The sequence below is a fragment of the Zalophus californianus genome, chromosome 12, assembly GCF_009762305.2.
Source record: "Zalophus californianus isolate mZalCal1 chromosome 12, mZalCal1.pri.v2, whole genome shotgun sequence".
NCBI lineage: Eukaryota > Metazoa > Chordata > Mammalia > Carnivora > Otariidae > Zalophus > Zalophus californianus.
The window spans coordinates 53258705-53274242 of record NC_045606.1 but is presented as its reverse complement, the minus strand read 5'-3'; the positions used below and the strand labels follow the sequence as shown (position 1 = coordinate 53274242).

General features: G+C 42.1%; 1 protein-coding gene across 1 annotated transcript in view; it reads right to left on the bottom strand.

The window, feature by feature from the left end:
* DNAH11 (dynein axonemal heavy chain 11) overlaps nt 1–15538 on the bottom strand; it is a 327809-nt gene that overhangs the window by 122306 nt on the left and 189965 nt on the right. The window contains exons 48-54 of the mRNA XM_027574450.2: nt 15369–15471; nt 13832–14071; nt 11926–12087; nt 11462–11655; nt 8037–8199; nt 6741–6864; nt 6167–6309 (exon numbers count right to left, since the gene is read on the bottom strand). Of these exons, the coding sequence (XP_027430251.1) occupies nt 6167–6309; nt 6741–6864; nt 8037–8199; nt 11462–11655; nt 11926–12087; nt 13832–14071; nt 15369–15471 (1129 nt within the window). The remainder of the gene's footprint in view (nt 1–6166; nt 6310–6740; nt 6865–8036; nt 8200–11461; nt 11656–11925; nt 12088–13831; nt 14072–15368; nt 15472–15538) is intronic.

The window sequence follows — 15538 nt, the reverse complement described above, 5'->3', positions numbered from 1 at the left end:
TTTTAGGCAAGTCTCGTAAATTCCCAAAAAGATGAGCGGAGCCTGACAAAGTGATTCTAAAGCTCATATGGAATAAAAAAGGCTAAGGACATCAAAGGACATTTGTAAAAAGAGAATATTCACAATTCACACTGTTGAGGAACAAAACTTAAGTTATAAGTTATCAATAAAGCAGTATGGAAACATTTGATACTGTAGATGTATCCATCACCCTCAATTTAGTCTCTACATTCTCATAGGATTTTTAAAAAATTTTTTTATTGTGAGAGAGAGTGGGAGACAGCCTGTGTGCGAGCATGAGCAGAGGGGTCAGGCAGACAGAGAGGGAGGATCTCAAGCACACTCCACACTCAGCTTGGGGCTCGATCTCATGACCTGAGCCAAAATCAAGATGCTTAACCTACTGAGCCACCCCAGGTGCCCCTCACAGGATTTATTTTAAATGTTAAGCTGATTCCATAGTTCATCTAGTAAAGGTACAAATAGCTCAGTAAATGTAGAAAAGGAAGAAGGTATTATTCTACTGGATTCCAGAATATACTATAAAGCTAATAAGCAAAGCAGTGTGGTATTGATGCAGGCTGAGATGAACAGAGTTATAGAACATAAGAGTAAAAACTAGAATACCATGTATTTAGACATTTAGTTTATGATTATGAGACAGGGAGCATTTCAAATAAGTGGTAAAATATTATATAATAAATGGTGTTTGGAGAATCTAGTGGTGGGGAGAGTAGAAAAGCCACCTTGTAGTAGACACATCCAGAGCTAACCGTTCAGAGTATTTTACATTAATTTAAATAGAATTAAGAATAATATTTTCATAACCATGAAGTATGGAAATGCTTCCTAAAAAAAGCTTTAACACATAAAATCCATGTAAGAAAAATTAGGTATGTTTTGATAATATAAAAGAGAAGTCATTGTAAACAAAGTTAGGATTGTGATGAACTTTGACAAACAATGGCAACATGTAAAATGGACAAGAACATTACAGACACAGGAATATTATCCAGATGTAAAAAAGAGTTCCTATAAATCAAAGAAAACAGTAACAAACCAGTAGGAAATTTGGTAAAGGGTATATATGAATAAAGGTGTTCTACAAGTAGAGAACTAGAATAAAGTACATGTGAGTGAAATATTTCACTCCATACACCAAATTCTTGGAATCATTTCATTTTTTTTTTCCTGTGAGAGGCTTCTAGTAAAAAAGGCAAAGAGGAGTATGAAGAAAATTGTGACAGATGTGGAAAAACATTTCAGTTTGGAATATGCACTTTGCATGCATTTATATACATATAGAAAACTAGAAGGAGATATACCAATGTTTTCAGTAGTTACCTCCAGGCAATATAATTAAAGCCCAATTTCTTTTCCTTCATATGGTTCTGTATTTTTTAATTCTCTACAATGAACACATATATCTTATATCATCAGAAAGGATGCTTTCATTCTCTAAAAATACAGAATCACATGAGTATGTATGTGTATACACATGCGCACACACACATACACACCCTCTATAGACAGATACATAACAAGACAGATGAGTATCTAAAGTCTTGGGAAACAATCAAGGGCTGTTATATTCATTAAGCATTCCTTTCCCTATGGCATCAGACGGCCAAGAAGGAAGGCAAGAAAGAAAAGTTCTTGGGTTAACTAAAATCAACAGGAGAGAAGATGAAAGTACTACGTTCTAGTTGCAAAGTGAGTATTACGTAGGAAAAGATGCACGTGTGCAAACGTGAAGGAGAGAAGGCATTTGGAATTTATTCACTGGTTTATTTCAGGCAATCCAAGGGCTCACATCTGATCATCATTAATGGGAACTGCCCTGTGGGATTCGGAGGTCACATTTTGCATGCCAACAGGTTCTTACTGCCCTGGCATTCCAAATGGGAACTGGCTTTGGGTGGTGAGCATGGGTAATGGGGTGGTAACTTCACATCATTGAGTTCGACCTGCCAGGTGTGCTCACCAACCCTGTAACACATTTAGCTTCCCATGTTGCCCAGCTAGGAACATATGCAAGGGAAGGATCTGCTCATCGGGAATTCGGAGTCATTAGTATACGATGGTGAATATCACAGCATATGAAACTAACACAGAGCAAGCCAGAATTCTTTAAAAATCCAAAGATGCCAGGGTAGTATTTATGTATTGAAGAGAAAGATGTTACCATTTCCTAGCTAAAGGGTGACCCACTTTCAAGCCATGTTATTTCTCTTTCAGGGTAAGGTGCTGATCACTACTCCTTCTCATGATGCAGCAACCTGAGTGACAAGGCCAAGAAGGTTTGGGAGCGTTTGAGGGAAATATCCTATTCCCCCTTAGCAGGAAATAAACCAAAACAGTACAAAGCCCCCAAAAACCCTGCTATTCATTTTAGTAGAAAAGAGACTATCCAATCAGAAACCCTGTGACAAGGTGGGGAAAATGATCCATACTGAACTCCAAAATAAATTCTAGCTTGTAATGAGGTAAATGCTGAAAAGGGGCCTCGGAAAAGAGAGGGACATAAAACTGGTCCCAGCTTTGGGAAGGCTTCCTGAAGTGGAGTCAAAGGAAACAGGTGATGGGAAAGACTGATGGGTTTATTTTTTACTGTTTGAAGATCTGAGAGAGAGAGAGAGAGAGAGAGAGAGAGAGAGAGAAAGAACGCAAGTGGGGGGAGGGGCAGAGGGAGAGAATGTCAAACAGACTCCCCGCTCTGCGCAGAGCTCCATCCCAGAACACTGAGAGCCAAAACCAAGAGTCGGACGCTTAACCGACTGAGCCACCCAGGCGCCCCAAGACTGGTGGATTTAAAACAGTATAAAATGTAAAACTTCTGTACATCCATCTGTACTGCATGAATATTAGTAAGTTCAAGGAGCAAAACCATATAATTATCTCAACAGATGCTGAAAAGGAATTTAATAGAAACTTCCTTGACAAGATAGAGCCAATGTAAGACCTAGAGGAAAGCCGATAAATAGAATATTAAAAAAGACAAAATATTACCTGCATGCTATGTGATAGCAACCCACTAATAGAAACTATCAGAGAGGCTGGTTATAAACACAATGGGTTATAAAATTAAAAATCAATAGCTCTCTATATACAAACAATACACCATCAGAAAACCTTATGAAAGAAATATTCCTTCCATAAAAAACTTTATATAAGATTAAATTCTCCCAAATATAAAATAAGCCATCAGTACAATTTCAATCAAAATTAAAACAGAATGTATTTAGAATTTGAAAAAATGATTCTGATATTTTTCTAGATCTGTAGGCATGTGAGAACAAAGAAAAACTAGACAAGAACACTGAGATATTTGATATAAAAATGTGTAACAAAACCTTAATAATTTATACAGTACAAGGCTGGGATCAGTAGTACCGAGACTTACCAAGAAAAGAAAATAGAGGATCTAGAAACAGACCCAATGTGACATATAATAGATGTATTACTCTAAATCAGTAAGGAAGGAATACACGGTTTTAAGATAAAAGGATACCGTTTTGGAAAAAAAATAACTTGAAACCTCTCAGCTCACTCTCTACCATGTATGGTAATATATTCCAGATGTAGTCAAGTTTTAAATACAAAACATAAAGATACTGGAATGATGGATTCTGTTGCTATTCCAAAATCCCATTTCTAATTTTATTCATAAAGGCCATGTGACAAGATAAAAAATTCACTTCCTTCGACTCCCTGGTAGGTAGAGGTGGCAGGTGATACACACGGCCTCAAAGACGTCAGCTTAGGGTCTTGGGGGAAGCCTTGGTTTCCTACCCAGAGTGCCCTGGGGTTGCCTGCCCCCTCCTTCCTGAGAATGCACACCCCACCGCCCTCGCGTGGTGCTCACGAGGCAGGGGGCACCAGGAAGGGCGCTGGCAGGAGGGAAAGACAAGAAAGCATGGGTCTTTCAATTTTTTGATATTTTCTACTTTACTGCCCAGTTGAGTTCTAAATGCTTCTAGCCACTAAGTTTTATCATCTTGGAGAGAAAAACTATGCTATGAAGTCAAAAGCATCTCCAAATCTAAAAAGAAAACACTTCAAGTTATAAACAAGTACGTACTGTATGAACATTTAAAAGACAAATGCTATTAGGAAAAATAGACGCAACACATATGCAAGACGAACTGCTCAGTATACAGAGAACTCCGATAAACAAAATCACGTGCAAGTCAGTGGAAAAGCAGGCCCTTTGGAGCTGAGCCTCCCAAGTTCCTCAGAGTCCTGTCTGGGGTCCTATGCTTGCAAGCCCACCCTGATTCAACAAGCGAGGACTGAGACCCTACCTGTGAGTAAGAAGCATGGCAAAGAACTGGCAGGCGTATTTTAAGCTGCAACTGTTGAACCCAGCAATACCCCTTCCAGGAATTTATCTCACGGAAGCAAGCAAAGGTGTGTATAAAAGACATGTGTAAAGGGCACTTACTTCAGCCTTCCCCCCACCCCCCCCAAGAGAGAGAGTGTGTGAGAAGGAGCAGGTGGGAAGGGGCAGAGGGGGAGAGAGAGAGAATCTCAAGCAGGCTCCACACCCAGCACGGGGCCCACATGGGGCTTAACCTCACAACTCTGAGGTCATGACCCGAGCTGGAATCAAGAGTCGATGCTTAACTGATTAAGCCACCCAGGCAGCCTTGCATTATTTTAAACAATGGTTCTCAAAATTTCAGCGTGCCTCAGCATTACCTGGAGAACTTATTACAACTTACATTGTGCATACCATGCAGAGTTTCTGATTCCAGAGGTCTGGGCTGGGACCAGGGGAGAACCCACATTTTTAAAACGTTTCTAGGTGATGTTGATTCTGTTGCTCTGAGGAACAGACCTCAATAGTCAGTGATTTATAACATTACCATCTCATATTCTATTATTGTACTTGTTTTTCCATTTCATAAAGAAAATGTGATCCAAATGTACCGCCATGGAACAGGGAGAAATCTCTAGCCTTGTTACATATGACCTAGCAAAAATATTCTTAGTAACATTTTGATAGGGACAAAAACTCTTTGGGCCACTGAACCGTAAATCCTGATCTAACAGTAGCCCAGAATTGCTCAGTAAGATTCATGTGGAATTTAACAGAGTAGGGCGGACGAGAAGCTTACAAACACTCCACACCTCCAAGGAGAGGTATATTCCTGGCTAATGCAATGCCCCTATCCCCTTTCCCTGGGGGCTCCAGGCTCTTTTGCCGCCTGGACCCTGTTACTAGCTTGACAAACCAGGAATACTAGAAGCAGCAGCCAAGTGGAAACTTGTCTAGGTTACTAACCATTTCTACACCAGGAAGCCAGATTTTGCCTTAAATTGGGCTTCCTGCCATGAGTTCAGAGGCATTTCTTACAGTACTTGATCTTCACTGCTGCTAGTATTTGGTTACATTATATCTCTAGGAGCCACACTGAAGCAGAGTCATCTGTGGGGGGGGGGAGGGGGAACCTCCCGGGGGAGCCTCAGGGCATCTGGTTAATACACCTAAATGGCTTGCCTCGAAGTTCTGACATAATTCAGTTCTGTAATTCAAACCTCGCCCACCTCTCCCTTCATGATTTTCAGCCCCCTACCTCGTCCTAACTTACTTCCCAGCCTGATCCACCTCCTTCTCCCAAAAGGAAGCCTGTGTTCCAGTCGTTCAGAGCCATCTTGGGTTTCTCTGAAGGGGTCCTGTCCAGTCCAACCTTCCTCTTACATAAATGCTATTTCCTCTCCCTGAAGGCTCCTCCCCACTCATTGCTTCTCCATGGATTCCAACCCATGCCCGACCCACGGCACAGCGCTTCCTCTAGCGAGCCCAGTGCAGTGAAGGATGCTGCTCTCATCTGTAACCCGTGGCACTACCCACATCAGTCCTGTACTATCATTACTTGTGAGGGTCCTTCTCTCCTGGAGCAGTGTCAGCCCCTCCGGGACAGAGACCACGTCCAGTTCAATCGAGCACCGCACTGTCTGCTCAGCGCCATGTTTTGTAGATGCTCAGCATCACGGGCAACTTCAGGAAGGTTTACTCCAGACATGGGCACATGTAAAAATGCAAATGTCCTTTCAAAACGAATGGCTGCAATTCAAAGTCATGGTATGAATCCTGACAGAACTGTGTCATAGTTCCAAGAGCAGGTTTTAAATATTATGCAAGTAAACAAGGGTTCCTTACTTTGAGCTGTAGCTGCACCCTGGCCAGAAAGAATTTCCAACAATTTTCTCTGGAGTCCGCCATGCCTAGACCACGAACTTCACTACGAATTCCAGAAATTATGTTGTCTACATCTTCATCACTGAACAGATCCAGGATTTCTCCTGCTCGCAAAGGAATGAGAAGAATTACTGAAAGACAGTCACAATTTAAATTTTAGATAGCAATGCTCTATCATACAAAGTTCAGTTTAAAGGATGAAGAGTTTGAAATCAGAAATGTCTTTTTTTTTTTTTTTTTTGCATTTACAGGACACGCCACACACTGAGGACAAGCTCTGACAGACACACCCACTAAGCAAGTATGTGTAGGAATAACATTTACTTCACTGAAGGCTTCTCCAAGGCACCTCACTCACATCCATAAACAGGCTAAGAAAGTGATACCCCTCAAATTAGTTAGGTTTATAGGTTTCTCCCCAAAGACTGCCCCAGCAAACATCTCAAAGACAAATTATCTCTCTTTAAAGTTCACTGCAACTACAGATAATTTGTCATTGGGGAAGATCTTTCAAGGAATGTGTTGGTTTAATCACCTGATGCCAGCAAGTCATTAATCAGCACGAGAAAGCTCTCATCTAGAACCTGGGCATCTGTCAGGAGGAACACAGTGGGCATGTTCTTGGCTCCAGTTCTGATGTACAAATTGGCAAGATCTACCTGTAAGGAAAGGAGGCCATCATTCATGCACTGTTAAAATGCTGATGTGACGTGGGGAGTATGTGTGTGAGGGCTGGGAAGAACTCAGGAACTATAATTTGAGAGCTTTCCCCATTCACACCTTCTTCCCTCTCAGTGATCCCGCCTGGGGGCAAAGAGCATGACATCACCTCCTTTTCTGGCATTTAATGATGAGCGCCATGTTCCTGGCTTAATGGACCATAGGGATGACAACCGGCGGCTGGTGGACAACTCCCTCCGAATACACTGAAAATGAATTTGGTGACGCCTTTGCCAAGCAACGCATTAAAAGGAAGAGTCTGCTCATTTCAACAACTATTTCACTGAAAATAGTTTTTGTTTGGTTATTTACTTAGCTTTGTTTAATAATAATATTGAATGCATGGGATTTGTTTTCTTTTTTGGGTTGAAAATGGCCACATTTCACCCACATTTCACTTGCCACAAACTCTGAATATTATTTTTAAGTACTGTTGTGATGAAAAAGCCAACTTTTAAAAGCACACGGGGGTTTCCTGAATGTATTCTCTCACCACATTTTATTTTCACGATTCATCCAAAGTGGACTTGTAAAGGCAGTATCTTTTTCTCCCCCTCCAACGTACAGGAGTATTAACTGTGTCGAACAGCAGGTGTGGTCAATACAAAGGAAAAGCCACTTTGTTGTAATCAAGTATGTAAACTATTTTTCAAAAGATTTATTTGAGAGAGCGAGCGTGCGCACAGGGAGGTGGGGCAGGAGGAGGAGGAGAGAGAAACCCAAGCAGATCCCAGGCTGAGCACAGAGCCCAGTGTGGGGCTCGATCCCACAACCCTGAGATCATAGCCTGAGCTGAAACCAAGAGTCAGACGCCCAACTGACTGCACCACCTAGGTGCCCCCTGTTATAAGTATTTAATAAAATATTTTCTGAGTTGGGTCTATAGGCTTATAGGTTTATATACCTATAAACACTTACAAATTTTATGATTACTAAACTTACCATGAAGGAGAAACAGACAAATATAACTAAATCCCCACAAAGACTTCCCCCTCTTGGTTGGGGAAGCCTTGGTCAAATCTAGGAGTCAGAGCGGATGTGGGCACGCTACCGGCTCAGGCTTTATTCGCCGGGCAGGACGGGAGACGGGCTGCCTCCCACTCTTACTCACCCGAAGTTCTTGGATTCCGAAGCCTTCAGTCAGAGTGATCTGGAAGACCTCAAGGCTGCAAATGTAAGCTGCCAGCCGGGACAGGCTCTGCTTGCCACTGCCGCCCACGCCAATCAAGAGCGCGTGACCCTGGGGGGTCTGAAGGATTCGGCTGATGCGACACCTGCTGAGACAGCACACCCATGGAGGAAGACTGCAGGGCCTAGGGACTCTGTCTGTTTCATTTTTGGGAAAAGTTTCTAGACACGCAATCTGAATTTTTATTTTACACCTTTAGCCTTTGTTCATCTGCTTCCCCATCAAAAAAAGAGGCCCCTCACACTGGATGCCAACTAAGTGTCCCTGTGGAGATCACATCCGGGGCTCTAACTGCTTCCTTACTGTCCATATACAAGGCCTTTCTGCAAGGCTTCAGGTTTTTTTGACTAGCAAGAAAGACCCCAATTTTACACCAGCAGCCATGTGCAGCAAACATCAAAGGGAGAATGTCTTCATGCCAGAAACTTGTGCTGTAGAATTATTTTGGAAAGACTGGATTTGTTTAGGCCAACAAACATCTCACATGTGATTTACTTCATGCAGATTCAACACTTGCCTCTAGGATTCTTACTTCCTTTGCAACAAAGCTTTGTCTGTCCTCGAGCACTCTAGAAAATTTATATGAAATTTTCAGGAGATTTGCTGAAACCTTCAGAATCCAGCAAGGCCAACTAATCCCTTGTTCTATATTGTGGAAGAGATTCTGAATGATTGAGCTACTGATATTATTGCTACATTTTACAGTTCGGAATAAGTTGGCCTTATCATCTTAGAGGATGAAATAGGTCATAATTATGTTATAAATACTGAGAAAAGAAAGAAACTGAAATATAAGGATACAGATACCCAAATGCAACAAATGAGACACCATCATGTTAGTTCTAGGTTGCTTTTCTCAAATGAATGTAAGCTTCTGGCCTTGACTGATGCACCTAGATGACTTTTTTACCAAAGCACTTCGTGGAAAAGCAAGGTTGGGGTCACTTGTACCAGGACAAGCACATCTCAGCTGCAAACCATCAACAACTGAAGAGATGGGTCATCGTGAGAGGCTCAGGCAGGTCCATGAGGTTGACTTCACAGGACCACACAACAAAACCACCTTGGGAAAGCTGTGAAATTACTCTGAGGCAAATGAAACCCCAAGTTATAAAGCAGAGTTTTCCTTTTATTTTAATGTACGCTTTGAGGTTTGGACCTTACCAGATTCTCGAAGCAATAAAGTTCCTTCCTAGGAGCTCTTGAGGACACGTTTTCAGATCATCTCTAACCCTGAGTAAATCAGCTGTGAGCTCACAATCCCGGATCAAAGCAACAGCCTTCCTCTTGAAGGCCACCGAGAAGCCCCCGATGAAGGATCAGGGGAGAAGTCTCTCGCCCTTGGTGGCAATGGGCCGTCGCTCTCACCTGCCCCGTGACTCCCATTCACAGTCAGTGTCCTAAGCCAAGCAGGAACAGCGACACTAATACTTCAATTAGCAGTGCAGTCATAGACTCTACCTACCACCAGTGTGTATCATCAGAGGACTGAAGCTGTGAAGGGATCGATGAATCAATCAATACTTCCCATGCTTATAATAACTCATGATGGGAAGGTCTCCCAAGTTTTTCCTTGCCACTCGTGAAAACTGAACTCTCTGCCTTTTTGGGATGTCTCTTTGAATTTCCTTCTTCCCATACTTCCTTCTTTCCTGACTCATTTTTTAACCATGATTTCCTTATTTTAATCTTTGCCCAAATATCCCTTGTTGGAAAGGCCAGTGTTACTTACTGAATGGCAACCCCCCCCAATTCACATATGAAAGTCCTAACCCCGAGTACCTCTGAATAAAAGCTTATCTGGAAATAGGGTCGCTGAGGAAGTAATTGGTTAAGACAAGACAGTATCATTCTGGAGCAAGGTGGGCCCCTTATCCACTATAACCAGTGTCCTTCTAAAAAGGAGAAATTTGGACGCAGGCACACACAGCAGGGGAAAGCCATGTGAGGGCTGGAGGTAAGCCGCCACAAGCCAAGGAACGACCAGAAGCTCGCAGAGAATTCTGGAACAGATCCTTCCCAGCATCTGCAGAGGGAGCATGGCTCTCTGTCACCTCTCTTTCAGATTTCTTGCCTCTACTGTGCAACCATAGTACCTGTTTTTCTAAACCACCCATATGCGGTATTTCAGTACAATGCTAGCAAACTAACAGAGCCAGTGACAAATCATGGTGATGAGGGGAGCAGTGCCGGATGTGACGGTATACCCAACTGCCCACACAGAGGCAGCAAGGGCCAGCTGCTTGGACTCTTCCACAAATGACGTCATTCCCATGCTAAAATGTGTTGAAAAACTTCTCACTGCACTTAGAGTAAAATGGAAACTCCTTTCTCTGGTTACAGGGAAATACCCTGTGTCAGTAAGACCCGTTCTGGCGTCTCCATGCTTGTCGAATATTGCTCTCTCCACTTTTTCTCCATTCCGCAGCCATAATGACCCCTTTTCTGTTTTTGAACATTCAGCCTTGGGGCTGCATGAAATATGCCCCTGCCTAGAATGGTCTTCCTCTAGATCTTTCCAGGCTTCACTCCTGCTTACCATTTGATCTTACCTTAAATGTCACCTCCTCATAGAGATACCCAGGCTTTTTATGGGAATGCACATATTTATTTCTCAGAATCGATCTATTTCTCAGCATGACACATCACTTCCTGCCATCTTGCTTATGTCTTTATAAAAGTTCATCAGCATCACTAAAATGTAAGCTCAACTAGAGTAAGGACTAGAGTATCTTGTTTGCTGCTGTATCCTCAGTACCTAGAACAATGTCTGACAGCAAGGGAGCAATGGATGGTTGCATGATTTGTGCACTGCACAAGGCACCCAGTCTAGGAGGTGAGCCAGAGCCTTGTCAGCCAAGCTCTACATCAGGACAGCGGCATCTGTCATTATCTGCCAAGAAAACATGCTCCCTTCCTTTCCTAACTTGTACCAGAGTAGTAAATCGGCTGCCAACTGTTCCTGTTTAGCACTCAGTAGGCACTCAATAAACATGCTTCATCAATGACCAGCAGTTTCCATTCATCTTGTTTCTGTCAGTTAAGAACCTTACGGCTTTGAATGAGTCCCACGCCTTTCTCTTTCTCAACCTTCTTACCTATTAGGGCTACAGTGAAATAAAATGAAATTATGGCTGTGACAATGCTTCAGAAAGTAGTGTACTGACCTCAGACATGATTAAGATTAGGATGTAACTTAGAGAGACACTTGCAGTTTTATACTGTATGGCAAACAAGAGACAGGAGCTGCTAGCTCGGAGTACCGAGTATGATGCACAGAAGTACGATGACTGTGGAGACCTCGCCATTTCTACTCTGAGAGAAAGCATCATGACTTGTCAACTCACACATGCTGCATGGCGTCTTCAAATAAGACCAGGTGCATGGCAGCATTCAGTTCATTATAGTTGGCTAAGGCTTCCGTGAGGACGGTCTTCAGCACTTCCCAGTCCCTCACTGGCAGGTAGCATGGATCTTGGCCACCGTGAGCAAAGTGGCAATAGATGAGGGGCTGCTGAAACAGCACGTGACTGTCTACACCCTGCAGGAGGAGGGAGAGAAGATCTGCTCACGTCAGCCATCCAGAATGAGCCATCTGGAAGCAGAGTGGCCCACCAAAGGCAGAACCTGCAGGTCAGTCTGTGAGTCGCTGGGCAGAATGTTCCCCAGGACAGACCCAAGTATATTCTGGAATCATGGCTGTTCCAGCAAGGTAACCATGTGCCCAATTCGTTCACATCCTTAGCTGATTCTGCCCCAACACTGATTAGTGCCAGGGCAAAGGGTGACCTCGGACACCCCACACACTTACTTCAAAATATTTACAGGCAGTTTCCAGCATTTTTTTCTGAAACAAATCACAATCCTTTGGGTCTACCAGTTTGTCTCCATAAACACGAGAAGACTCATGAAGCCACAGGCGGATTAAATCATTTGGACATTTTAAACATTCAGGAGAAGTAAATAAAATGCCCTACAAGGCAAGAACGGGAACAATTAAAAATTTGGAAACTGGTGACATTCCACAACAGTATTTTCCTTTAACATTTTAACTGTATACTAAATTCAGTTTATTAAGTTAGAAGAATTACTATAAGTAGAATTATTATAATAGTAGTTTTACTCTCTGAGAAGTAACATCTTAAAAACTGACGATCATTATACCCAGTTTCAGAATATAGGTAAGACTGTATTTCACAAGCCAGCCCAGGAAATAAATAGCTCATCTGAGGACTTGTGTTTATCAAGTCTCCCAACAGATGAAGTTTCCCAAAGTACAAAGAGCTAACATGAATGTCACAGGATCAACATTTCTTTTAATCCTAAAATCCTTTGATATATCTGTTAATCTAGCCCTTCCATTTAGCAGATGAGGAATATGAGACCAAAAGTAAATTGTCTGAAATCACACTTTGTGGGTAGATCCGGAACTAGCCCCAAAACATTTTGACTACCACCCCCCCCGCCTGCCTTCAATACTACCCTTCAGTATCTTGGATTCATAGACCCACTCCTTTGGGAAAGAGTCAGCTGTCTCTGGACTTCGAAGAGACACAGAGAGTTGGCGGCAAGTAGTTACAAAGCCTCAACAACTGTTTGGTGGTGTGAGGGGTAGCTGACAGACTGGACATAGTGGTGAGCAATCCCCTCATCCCGTGTCACCTACGGCTTCCCTTCCCGTTTTTCCCTAAGATTAAAAATCAGCTTTGATGCATCTGGGTGGCTCAGTTGGTTAAGCATCTGACTCTTGATTTCGGCTCAGGTCACGATCTCAGGGCCATGAGATCGAGTCCCATGTCGGCCTCTGTGCTCAACATGCCATCTACTTAAGATTTTCTCTCACCCTCTCCCTCTGCCCCTCCCCCACCTTCTCTCTCATGCGAATAAATAAATAATTTTTTTAAAAATCAGCTTTTAAACAACACCGTAGTGAGCACAGTCGTTCTAGCAGGTGCTAGAAATACAGCAATGAGAACGAGTGGAAGCTCGGTCTCAGGAATCTGTTGTCTGACACAGTGTTATGGTTGTAAGGTATTTGCAGAGTGATTGAGAAAGAGGATTATAAAAATATAAAGAAACAAAAATCACCAAATATAAAGAAGTCTCCTGAAATTCTCCACTAGCCCTCTCACAAAAGAACTTCATGCCATAAATAACCCTCTAACTGCTTTTCCTGTGGAGGGTAGATCACACCAGTTGATTTTTTTTTTTTGTTTTGTTTTTAATTCTGGTTTCAATACCCTCTGTAGAATTTCCTTTCTAAACCAAATACAGAAACACTGCCCTTTTACCAGGTAAGCCAATAAGTGTCAAGGTCAAGTAAAAATAATCCAATGGTGTAAGAAATTGTGACGTTTCTCTTGGTGTATGTTTAAAAATCATACCGTATAAATATGAATAAATAACAAATGATCCTCCTCACTTGGCCCAAAAGGAGGCACTCGGATATTTATATAGAACACACAGAACAGGGAGTGAGACTTCTAGCCTTGTTTCTGCAGCTAAGTCTCTGCGCTTGAGGGAATCCATGAGTCCCATCGGTAAAATGAGAATAAACCTGCCATCCAGACTTTACAGAGAAGTTTATGGTGTAACATCCAAGAATACATACAACAGTACACAGCTTCACCTTGAACTAAGTTCCATAACTGAACGCCATTAATCTTACCAAAATCATTCCTCCACCCAAGATGCATAACCCAGAGCCACCAAGGTACCTGGAAGACGTTTGATAAGTCTCTCAGATTAAAGAGGTAGTGGAATTTAACAGCTGTGGGTAAAAAGTTATGTGTCATCATCTGATGGAACGTGATTGTTGCCTGTATCAAAGAGGGGCCACTCCTGAGAAGTGATGGACAAAAGGCTTGCTGCTGAAAATGGAAGTTAAGAATTTGGCTATAGATGGTTTGCAGCGTATCCAAGGATGGAAAGTTGAACGCAAACACAGTGAAATGTCTCTGAAAAACAAAACAAAAGAAATATAAGAATTACATATAATAGGGATTATAATGGAACCATTAGATTGCAAAAAAAGGTTTTTTTTTTTTTTTTTAACCCTTCCTGTATTCCGTGCCCCCTCCCATGTCACTGTGGTACTTTTCTCTCTGACTCTGTGCCTGGCTATAGGACTCGACTGAGCTAACAGAGTGAGGCAGAAATGACACTGTGCCAGTCACTGTCAGAAGCCTGTGTGTTTCCACTTGCTCTCTTAAGGCTCTACCTTTGCCATGAACTGTACAAGCCTATTAACGGATGAAAGACACATGAAACTGAGCCACCCTGTTCCTATCACTTTAGTCAAAGCCACCATAGATTCGCTGATAGAGTCACCCAGCCGACCCCCAGTTGATTCCAGATAAGGGAGTAACCAACACTTACTGTTGTATACTGTTGTTTTTTTGTGTGTTACAGTTGGTGGGGGTTATTGTTATTAAAAGCTTATATGTACACACAAAACATGCACATTAATATTTTTATCAGCTTTATTCATAATTCCAAGATGTGGAAATTACCAAGGCATCCTTCAATAGGTGAATGGATAAACAAACTGGTACATCAATACAATGAATATTACATAGTGGTTAAAAAAAAAAAAAAAGAGCTATCAAGCCATGAAAAGACATGGCAAAACCTTAAATGTGTATTTAAGCTAAGTCCAAGAAGCCAATCTGAAAAGGCCACATACTGTGGGATTTCAACTGTGTGACATTCTGGAAAAGGTGAAACTATGGAGACAATAAAAGGATCAACTGGTTGACAGGGATTCAGGAGTTGGGGGATGGATGATTAGGTGGAGCACAAGAGATTTTTAGTACAGTGAAACTATTCTGTATGGTATTTTCACGGTGGATACCTGGCATTATGTATTTGCCAAAATCCACAGAATACACAACACAAAGAATGAGCTCTAATGTAAACTTTGGACTTTGGTTAATAATAATGAATTGATACTGGTTCATCAACTGTAATAAATGCAGGACACTAAGGCAATAATGCTCCTAATAGGGTAAAATGAAGTGGGCGGAGGGTGAGAGGGTATTAAGGGAACACTTTGCAGTCCTTTCAACTAAAACTGCTGAAAGAGTTTGTAAACCTGTACCTGCTCTCAAAAAATTAATTAAAAAAAAAAAAAAGCTTCCAACAAAAGTCCAGTAGGAGCCCTAGGTTGTATGAAAAGCATCAAGAATCACAATCTACAATGTTTGAGGTTTTACTCAGGGCCTATTTGGGCGAAAGCAGGACTCTACATCCTACCTGCAGTCGAGGATTGATCGTGGAACTGCCCACTACTGGATTCATGCAGGTGATATACTGACAGCTGTGGATTTCTTTAAGCATCACCTTCTGTCTATCATACCTGAAAAACAGAAACTGAAGTCCAAAACCTGAAGGTGACAACACAACAAAATCCCTCAGTTTATGAA